General features: G+C 40.0%; 1 protein-coding gene across 1 annotated transcript in view; it reads right to left on the bottom strand.

Annotated features, from left to right (window-relative positions):
- LOC149298911 (PDZ and LIM domain protein 1-like) overlaps positions 1–13,148 on the bottom strand; it is a 28,655-nt gene extending 15,507 nt beyond the window's left edge. Inside the window, exon 1 of the mRNA XM_089486923.1 lies at positions 13,053–13,148. Coding sequence (XP_089343049.1) covers positions 13,053–13,148 — 96 coding nt within the window. The remainder of the gene's footprint in view (positions 1–13,052) is intronic.
- Between the last annotated feature and the right edge of the window lie 1,554 nt (positions 13,149–14,702).

Genomic DNA, 14,702 nt, shown 5'->3' with positions numbered 1-14,702 from the left:
CACAATAAGCACAAAGACTAGAACACATAATAAAGTGAGTTTTTAAACCATACTCTATGGGAAAACACCACTGATGGTCTATGCCAAGTTGGAATGCATGATACATGCCAAGATGATTGGTATGGAGAGCCTGTTCTGTACTATTGTATATGATAAAGATCAGTGTAAAGGTTATGGGAAACAAGTTCTTAGTATAAAAAAAGAATAACTGCACATGTAATTATTTCTTTTTGTAGAAAGGAAAGTTTCAGTGGGTGAGAAGTTTAATAATGATGCTAGAAAGCTTTTATTTCTTAGAGGTTGGCCGAGGTTAAATGACCTTGCAGCAGACATTGTAGAAATGGGTACAATGGGGAATTTAAACATGCGAGGGACAGAAATGTGATTACCATTAATATACGATAATGTTTTAACTATTACAGCAAGAACAAAGTTCCTAAAGTCCTCTATATTTTAGTGGAATCAACTCAACCTAACCAGTCATCTGATGAGTGTCTCCTATTATCTGTAGCTTGATCTCATGAGTGATTAAATCCGGTATCTTTATCAATCCCAAAATGATCCAGATGTAATTTGAACTAGGTGAACGTGCTTCAGTGTGAAATGGCACCTCACATGAACAAAATGGAAATCAAACCAGTTTTGTCAAATGTTTATATACCGGTATTTTTTTATTGTTCTTGAATAAACAGTTAGACTTTTTCCCATGAAAATTTTATTCATAAGCCTACTCATTTGAAATGGATAGTTATTTAAAGGTATTCTAGGAAACTTTATTAGTAGTATTCTTACAATAAAAAACTCAAAGCACAGAATCAAGATACAGTAAGATAAACAAAGCACCCAGGTGCCCAACAGCATAATTACATGACCCAGCAGTAGAAGGGAGCTTCAGTGTGGCAACTCCCATGGACACTGAGAGCTGCAACCAAGACAGGGCTCTGCACAAGGAAAGAGTGATGGGGAGACAGTGTATTTATGTATGTGTAAGTGTATGGTGTGTGTGTGTGTGTGTACGTATGTGTAAGTGTTAGCGTATGGTGTTAGCGTGAATGTGTGCCAGCATATGGCATTGGAATGTAAGGTGTATGGCTAGTGGTGCAAGGGAGAGGAAAGAGATAGAGTGTGTATATATGTGTAGGCGTATGATATAAGAGTAAGTTGGTGTGTTAGTATGTGCATGCGTTAGTTACACAGAGGAGAGGCACTGTACAAATACTGCACCCATGTGACAATGAGAGAGAGAGAAAGAGAGAGCAACCTTTTCTGTTTCCCAGTTTTCATGGCCTTCTTTTATTTCAACCAATCCTTTATCTAATTCTAACCTCATTTATGTCTTCTTTCTGATACCTATTTTCCTAAACAGCCTTCCTTTTTCTTGTCTCTCATATTGTTCCCACATTTTCTAGTAACCATGCAGCTTCATTAATCAAAAAAAGTTTCAGGTCATTCATTGAGGTCATTTCATTTCTTTGTAGCAGTGCAGGGAAGGTCAAAAAGCTACTAGTTCACCACTTACTATATGAGGCACTTAGACACCAAGACAACCTGGGATTTTTACTTAACTGGAAGTGTGATGGAACGGGCACCATGGAAGCGGGAGTATTTGTGAGCGTTCCTCTGGGTTCTGCATCAGATCGCTGGAATTTGTAGGCACCCCCCTCAAGAAACTTAACGTGATTGGTCACCCTCCCCATAGCATAACATGGGTAAGGCAGGCCCACTGTTTAAAGAACTGGCTCTCTCCCTGAGCGAGTTTACATTTGCCTACTTGGGAATAATGGTCCCTCCTTGCTTCATTTGAATTGATACCTGCTCCATTTATTGCCCTCCTTTGATATTTAATGGTTCAAATACTAATAAATGGTTCCTCTTGTTATACCCCTTCACTACATCTAAGATGGTTCTTCGTGGGATACAAATACACACAAAAAGCTGTATTACCTTCACACAGCAGCGAACAAGAGGCATAGCAGGTAACGACTGACAAGGTTTAACCCTCACAGCTCTGGTTCTCATCACAGGAAGCATTTGCTTATCATTCATTCATTTTAAATCCCATATATCTGCAACTATTCGCCATCAAAACTCTCACATACCGTTTGTAAATGGTTATAATAAAGACCTACAAGTCATAAAGACTTTTTTTTTTTTTTGAATAATGACTGGTGATGGATTAGATTTTCCAGTTGGTTCAAAGGAAACTATGAGGTGCACATTTACTTTCCCATCAAGGATAAAAATACAGCTTGAATAAGCAAGTGCTGGTGTAAGGAAGCATGTCTAAATAAGGTGCGCTGGAACTCTCCAGGACAGGCTCCAATGTGTGCATCTCGCTCACGGGCTAGAATGTGGAACACTAAATGCATACTGGTGTATCAGGCCACAAAAATAGATACAGCCCTACTGATCCATAACCAGAAAGCTTTCAACAACTTAGAGGCCCCTTCTTTGGGACTATGAATTCAAAGTATTGAGATTCTGGCCATTGACTTTCTTCTTGAAATTCCACATATTCACAGCGGTTCCTAGACCCACAGGACTTTATGTGCTCCTGGCTTCATATACAGTTCCTTTCTTTACGCACATTTCCTGAGAGATATAGTAAAAATGGCTGCTTTATTGCTGGGCCGTTTGACCTCACTGGTAAGGATGAAGTACACCATGATACATTCATACCCAGGGGAGGGCTGGCACCTTCTGGCCCAGGGGCAGGTACAGTTGAGTGGCTCCTCAGCCCCCCCCCACACACACTTACATTAAAAACATGCTTACTCTATCATAACCTCTCACACATCATATACACCCGTGGAGTGAAGAGAGGGACAGGGGGATTTGGATTCGAAGGACTATCCTTCCTCATCAGGGACACTTAGGAGGTAAGACATCGGTCAGTTTATATGGTAGGAAGAGTTTTTAAAATATGTATACAACTATATCCTGGTTTTCACATATATCAGGATTTCTGCAAGTTCCCATAAGCACTTGGTCAATCTTTTGACTTCTCATAATACCTCATTAGCTTCTTCTTCCCCACATTATTTCCCACTCTCTCGGAACATACTTTCCTTCCTTCCTTCCTTCCTTCCACACCCAGGTATCTAGATCATGATGTAGTGTTTTGTAAAGAAATATATGTTACAATGACTGGATGAGCAGCGATTTAAATCTAATCAGTAATGCTTAAAAATGCAGCAGGGTCACGTAACGCAATGTTACGTGACGCCGCGGTAAAGCAAAGCGGCCTGCACAGCACATTAGAGCGGCCATGATGAAAGCTGGGGGCGAGGTGAGGGAGTGAGTAAAAGAGAGGGTAATGGAGATTGTATGTATATATGTATGATACAGTGAGTATACGTACGGATAAGTGTGTGTTAGCATGAATGTGTATGTGTAAGTGTGTTAGAGTGAGTGCGTAACAGGCACAAAGTATGTTTTATGTACCTTTTACAGTTACAGGCACACTAGTCTAAAACATAAAGATGCTAGTGATCTACAGCTCCCCTACATTAAGCATTCATCAACACAAGTGGATGATTGCTTTTTTGTAAACCAATGAAAGCAGGGCTGCCATCAGAGGTATAACAAATATGGCTGTCAGGGTCAGGCTGTCTACCACTCTTGCTTGTCACACATTGTGTAGAGCCAGGTTAGCGGCAGGAAGTATGAAGTAATGCGTGTGACCCGAGTATGGGATCTCTAACAGCCCTGCTAGGACCCCAGATGCATTACCTCGCACTCGCTGCTGCTGGGACTTGTGCTGCACACCGGCCCCACAACAAGTATATAAGATAGGCGCAGAGGGGCGACGAGGACAGGGATGTATTAGCAGGGGAAGGATGAAGGCAGAGCGTCATGGACGCTGAAGAGGGACGTTATCCAGACTGCTTGACTCAGCAAGGGAGCAAAGTTGGTGAAGTAGGGTGGGAAATCCATTTGTAAACAGGGCGGCTACATTTGTTGGAATGCAAGAAAAAAAAAAAAGGTTAGTCCTTTGTCACTAAAGTGCGCACACAGGGAAGGAGGCATCCTGTGTAAACTACAGCACAGAGGAATGGTATGAGGTAAGCAAAGATTGGACATTCTGTGTAAACAACACAGGGGAGACGCGGAAAGCCAGTGTAAACTGCAGATGTGCGCTCTAATGTCACCTGATTATCCTGCAGGGAAATCCACAGCGCTGCAGAGTCTACAAAGAGGAGCTCCCAATAGCCCCTACTTTTCTGTAGTCAAGTATGATCATATTGAGGTGACTAAATACATTAGGACTACCTATAGATTTTTGGTTTGTTAGTACAGTTTTCTGAGATATTTTCTTTAAAAGTTCCAAGTTGTGCAAGCTGTGATTGGTGTCAGCCTGTGGCAGACCCAGCATTATCTAATCTCTTCACCCACCCATACAAAAAATACCATATCAGCAATTTAACAATAGGGCAGAGATCATTTGATTTTAAATGATAATAACATTAGGTGGGTTTTAACAATAATCTCTATTTGTTGGTAAACACAATTACCCGTGTGAAAAAATTAGGGTAGTTGGGAGGCAAATACAAAAGGGATGATTACAAATATCACATTCACATCTTTGTTTGCATAGTAAACAACACTGTTTATGGGGTTAACAGAAACACAGCATGCGTAACAAAACATGCCGATATAACCAGCCATTGTTACTCTTCCTGTTTGTCCTTGTCACAGTGTACGGAGCATTGTCACTTTTACTGTTTACACAGTGACTCACGCACTATTTTAAAGGCAACACAGGGCTGTGAAGTCTTCTGAGAGAAGGACTAAAACCCTAATAATCCTACTTAAGTAGGGTGCAACGCAGCCCAGTGTATAAGCTCATGCTCCGAAGCATCTATGTCTATGTCCCTGCTAAGTGCTGATGTTTTTGCTCCTACAATATGATCTATACATACCCTCCAACATTTAAATTGGGACATGCAGCAAGGGATGGATTGTTGCACAACAGCACAGACCTCCATTGATCCACTAAAGCAGGACAAAGGCCAGTATTGTTGGAAGGCATTTATAATGAGATTTTTTACAAAGACGCCTATAGGCCTCTCTAGGTTTACTTGTGTCTCTAACTATATTACTTCCAATTTTCAAACATTATTTCGCAAATATTCCAAATCAAATAATAACATGAACACAAACAAAATTATTTTATTAAAAGCTCCTAGTTTCCAACATTATAAAATTAAAAGAATTCTATATAATGGAGATACATGCATATCACCAAAACAAATTAGCAATGCATTTAAGATTTATTATGAAGCTCTATATAATTTACCAGAATCTTCTGTCTCCCGGGATGATATGACTCAATTTCTGGAGAACCTTGGTCTTCCAAGATTATCGGAAGAAAAGTTATTAGAACTGAACAAACCTTTTTCTCTACAAGAAATTTCGAATGTAATTTCTACACTTAAACGAGGGAAATCCCCTGGTCCAGACGGCTTTTCAGCATTATTTTTTCAAATCTTAGACCCGGTGGTATCTCCCATTTTAATAAGATCATTTAATTCTATTGCTCTAGGTAAAGAATTTCCGAGAGAAATGCTGGAAGTAACTATATCACCTATTCCAAAACCTGGAAAGGATCATACCTTAGTCTCTAATTATAGACCCATTTCTCTTATTAATATCGATATTAAGATATACGCTAAAATTTTGGCCCTTAGACTGGCTCAAGTAATTAAGGATCTTATTCATCCCGATCAGGCAGGATTTATCCCAGGTAGAGCAGGTGAAGAAAACACCCGACGTATCTTTAATATCATTGAAAGAATTCATAGAAATCAAATTCCCTCGGTTATAATGGCCTTAGATGCCCAAAAGGCTTTTGATAGGGTCAATTGGAGATTTTTGATAGAAACTCTCCGAGCATTTGGTCTTAATGGATTCTTTCTTTGTTCAATAATGGCGCTTTATTCAAATCCGGTTGCTAAAATAAAAGGACCCATGCTAGACTCGGAATGGTTTCTTATTCGAAACGGAACTCGGCAAGGATGCCCATTGGCTCCTTTGCTTTACGCCCTAACAATTGAGCCTTTGGCAATCTTTATTAGAAATTCTATGAACATCCACGGCATAAAAATTGGTAAACATGATTATTGTATCACTCTTTATGCTGACGATGTTTTGTTAACACTCTCTTCTCCATCGATATCTGTCCCTGCTTTGCTTGAAGGAGTGGTGAAGTTCGGACAATATTCCAATTACAAACTTAACATATCTAAAACACAGATAATCCCATTTTATTTATCAGAAAATCAGATTAATTTAATTCAAACACAGACCCAGATTAAGGATTTCTCTATATACATAGATTATTTAGGAATTAAAATTGGAGCAGCGATAGAAGAAACTTCGGTCGTAAATCATAAAAAACTATTTGTAGAAGTAAAATCTATGTTGCTCAATTGGGGAAAACTCGAGTCCTCTTGGATGGGAAGAATTAATATTCTCAAAGCATATATCATACCCAAAATTCTTTATCTATTCAGATTAATTCCTTTTCAAGTTTCCAACCAAACGATTATAGATTGGGATAATTTATTTTCTCGTTTCGTTTGGGCGGCAAAAATGGTTAGACTACCAACAGATTTGCTTAAGAGAGATATAGAAGATGGAGGTCTTGGTTATCCAGATTTGAAAAGACTATATGAAGCCTCCCAAATAAACTTTATGATAGCTTGGAATCTTGCGAAATATAAAGAGGGACCAGGATGGTATAATATAGAGAGAGACACTCGTAAAAATTGTGATCCATTCTTATTTTTTTGGATGTCTCGCACACAATTTAGAAAGAAAAAAATCCCTAGCTTAATAGTTAACAATATCTTATCTTCTTTTTATGAAATTCAAAAAAGGTTTGAGGATAAAGTACTATTTACAAAAAATTGCCCTATAGAGGTTCTGTCCTCCTTTATTCCGGATCTTACGTTTGATAGATGGAAAGTGTTAGGTATAAAGGCGGTAGGTGATCTCTATATGGGAACCCAAATCATCTCCTTCCCTTCTTTGATCGAGGTATTTGGAATTCCCTCAAATGATTTATTTAAATATATCAGAATAAAACATCTTCTAATATCTCAACCTCCCCCTGATATCTCCCCTTGGTATAAATTTATAACCTCTTGTAATTCTGAAAGAACAATCTCTAGAATCTCAAATTTCTTAAAAGATATTATAATTCTTAAGAAAAGTAAAGCCCAGAAACAGTGGGAGAAAGATCTTAACTTCTCGATATCTTTACAAGTATGGAATACGGGCTGGAGAGTCACTAGAAAAGCAACTCACTGTTTAAACCTCCAAGAACATTTCTTTAAACTTATGTACAGATGGTACATGGTCCCGGTCCGTATTGTAAAATTTCAACCAGTAAAGGGATCTCTTTGCTGGCGTTGTCAAATGGATATAGGTACACATAAACACATATGGTGGGACTGTGTATATTTACTTCAAATAAAAAGGCAATTAACTGATTTATTTTTAAAATTATTTGGGTTTAATATAATATTGTCTCCGCAGAATTTTCTCTTTCACATTGATTTTCCTAAAATCAATGCGAACGAACAAATCCTTTGGATTAATGTTTTATTAGCCTTTAAAATCAGCTTGGCAAGAAAGTGGAGGAGTCAAACTCTCCCAGTGTGGGAAGAGATTGAAAATCAAATAAAACAACAATGCAATGCTGAAAAATATTTTTTCAAAGAGGCTAATATAATAGAGAAGTATGATTTGATTTGGCATCGTTGGTCTCAAATAAGTATCTAAAGGCCACAGAACTCCTATGCATTGACTTAAATACATACTTTTTTCTAAATTCCGTGGAACCGAAATTCTCAAAATTCTCGAAATCCCTCCCCCCCTTTTTTTTTTATTTTTTTTTTTTTTTGTTCTCCTTTAGACCCTTTTATTAGGAAGCAGAATGGATGTGAGGGAATATGTATAAGAAATGTATGAAGAGTATTACGGGATTGAATTTTGATACCATCTCGATAATGTAATATATTATATTCTTCGTATACTCTTTAATACTTTATGAATGAAGTTGATTTTTTGTCTGTTTTAATGTTCTTAAATGAAATATTTAATAAAGAATGAATTTAAAAAAAAAAAAAAAAAAAAAAAAAAAAGCTCCTAGTTTCCAAATTGATCTAACGCACGTAGCTGTACATACATGTAGCCTGCACACAAAGCCCATGTCAGGGACAGTTCACAACACATTGCATGTTGGACACACATAAGCACAGTTAAACTCTACGATAAAGCCCAGGAATAAAAATATAAAAAGGAAATACACATCTCTGGCATCATTGTTGCACCTCTAGTGCACCTGCTTGTCCTCACTGCGGAGTGCTGGGATACCCTAGTATTATATCCTGGTGCTCAAGGTCTTGTAATGTGGAGGCCGTACCACCCTGGCACAAGCTCTATAGGGTAAATGGGCTGTTTGGGGATATCAGAGATCTCCCTTGTAGACCCACTGAGAAGCAGCTCAGCAGAGGGTCAGATCGCCCCCTGGACCTGCTGCCATAGGCCTAGTCGGCCTAGGCCAGAATACATCTCTGGTTGCAGGACCCACTGTCGGCCAGCTCTAGCGTGACGTTGGGGAAGGTGGGCTTGAGAGGTTTAATAGAAGTCCAGCCCTCAAGGCTTACAAGGTTTTACAAATAACTAAAGAGGCTTCAGTTACACTCCAAACTACTTCAATTACACTACTGTTCAAAAGTTTTGAGTCACCCAGCTCATGGAAAATAAGGAAATGGCTTTGTAACATAATATAATGCAAAAGAGTTTTCTAATGAGCCTTTTAAACTCAAGCTTGGATTAGCAAACACAACGTGTCAGAGTTATAGCTGCTCAAAAAGGGCCTCTAGAAGCCTATGAAGATATTCCATTAAAAATCAGCCCCTTCCACGTACAATAGTCATTTACAACGTCAATCATGTCACCCATGTTATTACAAATGTATAGGTATCTAACACAGCTTATCTTCTTATTGCTCTAGCCTTATTTAAGCCCATCAACCCATGGAAGATGCCAAGTTAGGTGGCATAGTAGTAATTTGCATTAAAAGTCCATCACCCTGCACGTAAAAACATATATTTTGTTTTAAACCATGTGCTTGTGTGTTTTTATTTTTTTTATGGGGTTGGGTATTTCTGTGGGCACCACCTGTGAGATCACACAGTTATGGATGTTCAGATATTTGTACCAGCCACACTGGTAGTAGGCAGCCATGTTAGGCTACCTGCTTCAACATGGAGACCTTTATTGTAATGTCCGGCTCAATCTAACTAGGCCTCCTTCCATGTCTGTGCATACTTTTTCTGTCTGTTGCAGTCCATCTAACTGGGATTTGCTTGGTTCCAGCTTGTGCTATCCCCCCAGGCCAGCTTACCTACCTATGAATCAGAACCCCAGAAGTCTATCAGAACTACTGGTTTAATGTCACTGCTCCTACAAACCATATCTACTTAATATACTCTCACCTAGACATAGCTGTAAATCAGGTAAGGTCTTCAAAACATTTTACGTCCCACTTAATATCACTATGTTGAATATACTCTGTTTATTCTCAAACACTGCATTAATAAAGAGTAGACCGACCCATTCTGGGAGGCAGTCACTCAGCAGGTCAATTTATGATATACTAGATGACTCCACATCTAGTATATCACCTGGCAGTGAGGAAGACAACTAGATAACGCAAGTAGTTCAGTGTACATGTGCGTATATGAGAAAAAAAAACAGGGTGTGCGGCTGGAAACGCAGAAAGAAAGCCCTCCTCAGGTTGAGGACCTTAAGCAGCTGCCCATTTGTTGAGGCACCTATTCTGTTATGTTGTCCTACACTTAACAAGCAATAGCCTATATACGGAAAACCAGTTCATGCTTGATGAAACCCAAATGGTTATATGGGTTAAAAGCGTAACATTATATTGTCACTATGGTGACGGCACCACTGCTAATCACCATTTGAGCTAAAATGAGATGGCTGAGTAATTTGAATCACATTTATAGTACACTGTAATTATTTCTTCTGTTAAAAGGTCCAGGCTCTCACATCAAATGTATTTCATTTTTAGAAAAAAATCCTTATGAGACCTATAAAACTAAAAAATCCAGAAAAATAAGGGCTATGTGTGCAAAGCTTTGTGTTACACATTCCACCGAGACCAGGCCAGGGCATGTCTGATCTAAATGTGCTTGTTGACATGTTGAATAAAATTATGTGTATACGGAGAGCACGAAAAAAACTGTGTAAAAAATGACCACTAACAATATTCCTACTTGAACATGGGGTTGTTGCTTAAAAAACATATATTCATAAAACATGTCCTAGTCAAAGGGTCTTGATCCTTACACGTAATGTCAATAATAGAGCGGGCCTGGTTAATATGCATGAACCTATAATCATCCATGGCAGGGCCATGCAGGGCCTCCACACATCTGCTGGAAGTCCAAGCAGCACCACACAACAGCTTGTGGTTAATCCTTTTACAGATTGTTGAGAAGTGAAGATGTATTTTCCTAGAAGATGTAGGCAATGTATGTGCGAACAATGTTCTATTAGAGAACACACAGTTCTACATGGATTTTACTGCTTGTATTACACATGCAGCTTCTTGAGCACTGAATTCATGTAGATTGGGCAGATGATTTAATGTTTCCTGTATGATGTCATGTACTTTAAGCGCACCCACTCAAGAAAAGTACAGAATTTTCAGCTTGGTACATGTAAAGCTTGCCAAAAAGAAGACTAACCATATCCGTGCCTAACAAAAACTGGGGAATTTTATATTAGATCTACAACAAGACTGAGCTGGTCTTTTAGAGCTCCAGATGTTCTGTTTCAGATATTGAGACATTTTGATTTGTGGGTACAACACCATGCAACAGTGTAACAAATACATTCCAAGCACACAGGTTTGTACTGTTACATAAACATTGACGTTACACTGTATTTACAGCTGAAAACTCATGTTTAACTTCATATACATACATATGGCTGCAACTATGTTACACTTGAGAGATGACGGTTGACGGATGAGTCTGTCAGTTGACTCAACCAGTGTAGTTGGTGGTTAAACTGGTCAGGCCCCACTGAATCAAATGGGGTCTTCCTGAGGAGCTGTTTTTTAAAATTGAAGCCCTTGTTTCATGAGCAGATGAATTGCTACAACATGGTCAGTTGTCTTAAATTGCGGTTGGCTTCACAGTTTACCTCTCTTTAGCACACGGACAAGTTTGTCAATTTCGGGCAATTTAGCAGTGTTAACACGAGAATCTAAACAGGTTATGAAAAAAATGTAATGTTCAGGTTTCTTTGTAAGGGTCCACAGGTTACCGAAGAAGACACGGTATTCCCTAAACCTTGAGCTTGCAGGTTTATTGCAGGAGCATTCCAGTTCTGATACCATTCCAATCTAATGGGCATAACTAAGTGAGCATCATCCCCCAAGAAGGGCAAAGCCAGCACTGTATTGGGCATTTTCTTCAGTATCGTGTAACACAATCGTGTGAAACCTGTGAGGTTGCTGGTAACAAAATGCTCATGGGAACTCAGCAGGTAACTTTCTTTCCAGCTGTTCATTAACTCCATGAGGACCTCAGTTGACTATCTTAGTTTCATACTGGCTGCTAACCCTGTGAATTGTAGTTCACAGTTTATTTCCTACAAGATGATCCATCTATCAGCCTTCATGGCGACAAAGTAAGAGCAGATGAAGTGGCTACTTTAACTGTCACAAGCAGGGCTAATTTACAGCAAGAAAAACAGGTTGACATTCTGGTTCCTTTTAGGCACAACTTGGCAAGATTTTAAGTGGACTACGTCAAGTGACAGCTCAATTTAGGTGACCTGCCACTATTAGGTTTAGGAAATCACTTGGTGCACTTATATACCCCTTACTCCTGTAAGTCTAGCAGACACACACCTCAACCTATTATTATTATTTATTGTTTTATATAGCTCCATCATATTCCATAGTGCTGTACAATACTTGACCACCATGACCAGACTCTGGATGTCAACTATTCCTTGGATGGTGGGGGGCTCTATCAACAGAAACCAGTCCACAAAACATCTGGAACACAGAACCCTCCACCTAGTTATGCTTTGAGGCCCCTAAAATGCTTTGTATAAGTATAACATAAGACCTATATTAATTGAATAGTTCATATTTGTTCGCCAGAAAAGTATATCAGAGCCAATTGAACTTTAAAGCAGGCTGTCCAATTGCGTCCCCTAAGTGCAAAATGAGCAGGATAACTTGAGTCAAACAGGCAAAGAATAAAAGCTGAAAGAACTAAGAATGACTGTGAAGCAAAGCTTAGCAGCCCTAAAATTCACTCATCTGATGAAAAGTTCGTTAATTTTGCTGCCTATAGCCTGGAAAGTACTTCTTGGAAAGTCTGACACAATTCAGCGCCTGCCGGACCTCTTTATTACTTCACTTTCTAGTATAGATAAGAATATATAGAGGAAAGGTGGGGCGCAGCCTGCAGCTTTAGGCGTGTGCATATACCCACAGGGAGGGGATTATTATTTATTGTTTTCTATAGCACCATCATATTCCACGGCGCTGTACAATTGGGAAACAGGATATAAGTAGCGCTTAATATAAAGACTTAAAGAAACAAAAAGGTGAAGAGGGCTCTAATCACCTTTTGATGTCAAAGAAAGCAGAGACTGATGGAAGACTTCAGCAGAAAAGGGCCAGAAAAGCCCACCACACATAAAAAAAATGTATAGAATGACCAAGAAAACTACAATGTCCTGCTAAAAACGACATTTTTTAGTACTTATTTTAAAAATATAATAGCACGTACAACTAAAGCACTGATCTTTGAAACATTGTTTTAAATGAATCTAAAAAGCATATATTATATAAAATAATATATGATACTCGGTGAATCGGTGAAGTTTAATGTACGGGGCACGGTTTCAGCTGAATACAGATCATTGTTCATACAATGAATCAGAGGCAGCTGGACACACAGCTGATGCCAGCGCTGAACGGGGTCACTTACCCTTGAGATAGTTAAGGGCTGATCAAAATCTTTTCCTCCGACGAGCCGGAACCCCCACGGCGCTGGCCCGGCGATAGTGATGCGTTTGGTGGACATGATTCGGTTATAGGGTGAGAGTGTAAAATAGGACACGGTCCCTTTAATTCCCCGCTTCCAGGCGCAGGCAGCGAGCGATCGGGTAATGCAAGAACTTTTTCCTGATTACTGAGCCCTGTAGCAGAAAGGGGCGTGGTCTCCGGCTGGAAACGCCCAGACCGAGGGTTAGCAGCGATCCGAAGGTTCCGTCCTCCGGCTGCGGGTTCGTTGGCTTTGCTGGTCGGGGATGTCGGGATCCCTCCCCGCTCTGACACTGCGCTCTGTCCTTGTATGGAAGAGCAGGGATCCCAAATCCGTGGGATGTTTACCAGACTCCGCATTCCTTTCTGGTCATACCTCATCCATGCTTCCATGCGATTAATCACAGACCACGCTGCACCTTCAATGGATACATGGGAGCTAATAAGAGAGAGAGGAGGGAGAGGAGAAACAGAGGGGAGAGAGAGTGAGAGACTGTAACTTAACCCTTGAGATGTAGCACAGCCACTGGGCAGACACGCAGACAGATGCAGTGTCTGATAAAAGTTTCACAATTTCATGGGATTTGAGTTGTCATAGAAACATAGAATTTCAAGACAGCTAAGAACCATCCGGCCCATCAAGTCCGCCCATTTTCGTGATTTAGAGACTCAGACCTTAATCAGTCCTAGGGTTTTGCTTAGATTCAGCTTAGCTTATGTCTTCCCCCTTACGGTATCAGCCTCTGCCATCTCGGCTGGGGCGTAGTTCCACTTATCTACCACCCTCTCAGTAAAGTAAGTTACATTACATCTAAGCCTCTGACTTTTATATACCATATTGGCCCAATTATAGGCCGCACCCGATTATAGGCCACACCCTTATAGTTTGGTGCTATTTTTATGAAAAAATACACAGTGGAATGGTAAAGCAGTATTTTATCTAATGAACGGGAATACATGTATTTTATCATTTTTGGTATCTATTATGCAGTTATCTACAAACCGAAATATGGAAAGCCAATAGCCATTTTACACCCCCCTTAATTCATAATGCAGCTTACATTATAGATATGCCGCTCTGCTCCCCTGATATGCTTTATACCCACAGATATGCCACTCTGCTCCCTATATATGCCACTGTTCTCCCCAGATATGCTTTATGACCCCAGATATACTTTATGCCCCCTATATGCCACTCTGCCCCCCCCCCCATTTATCCATGCATCCCTAGGATTGCCTCCCGTGCTCCAGACTCCCTGCTGTCTAGTGGGGGCAGCCGGTGAACGCCTGCGCGATGCATGCAGACGGCGACTGCTGCCCGTTACTTCTGCCGGGGCTTCTATGGCGGAGCGCCCGAAGGTCGTGTCCCGGGCATCGGGCGATAAAAATTGAGCATCCCTATGCTAAACCTTGGCCTCACCCCCTTAAAGACATAAATAATTAGGGGGGGGGGGCGGCCTATAATCAGGCCAATATGGTAATCCCCCTTGCTCTTACATTTTGCCTCCTTTGAAATAATGTCTTTCTTGCACTTTGTTAATGTATTTAAATGTATCTATAACACCTCCTATGTGGCGTCTCCTCCGAGCTATAC

Source organism: Sceloporus occidentalis, unplaced genomic scaffold (genome assembly GCF_023333645.1).
Source record: "Sceloporus occidentalis isolate IW3139 unplaced genomic scaffold, rSceOcc1.0.p SCAF_30, whole genome shotgun sequence".
NCBI lineage: Eukaryota > Metazoa > Chordata > Lepidosauria > Squamata > Phrynosomatidae > Sceloporus > Sceloporus occidentalis.
The sequence above is the reverse complement of the archived record's forward strand: the minus strand, read 5'-3'. Positions and strand labels throughout refer to the sequence as shown.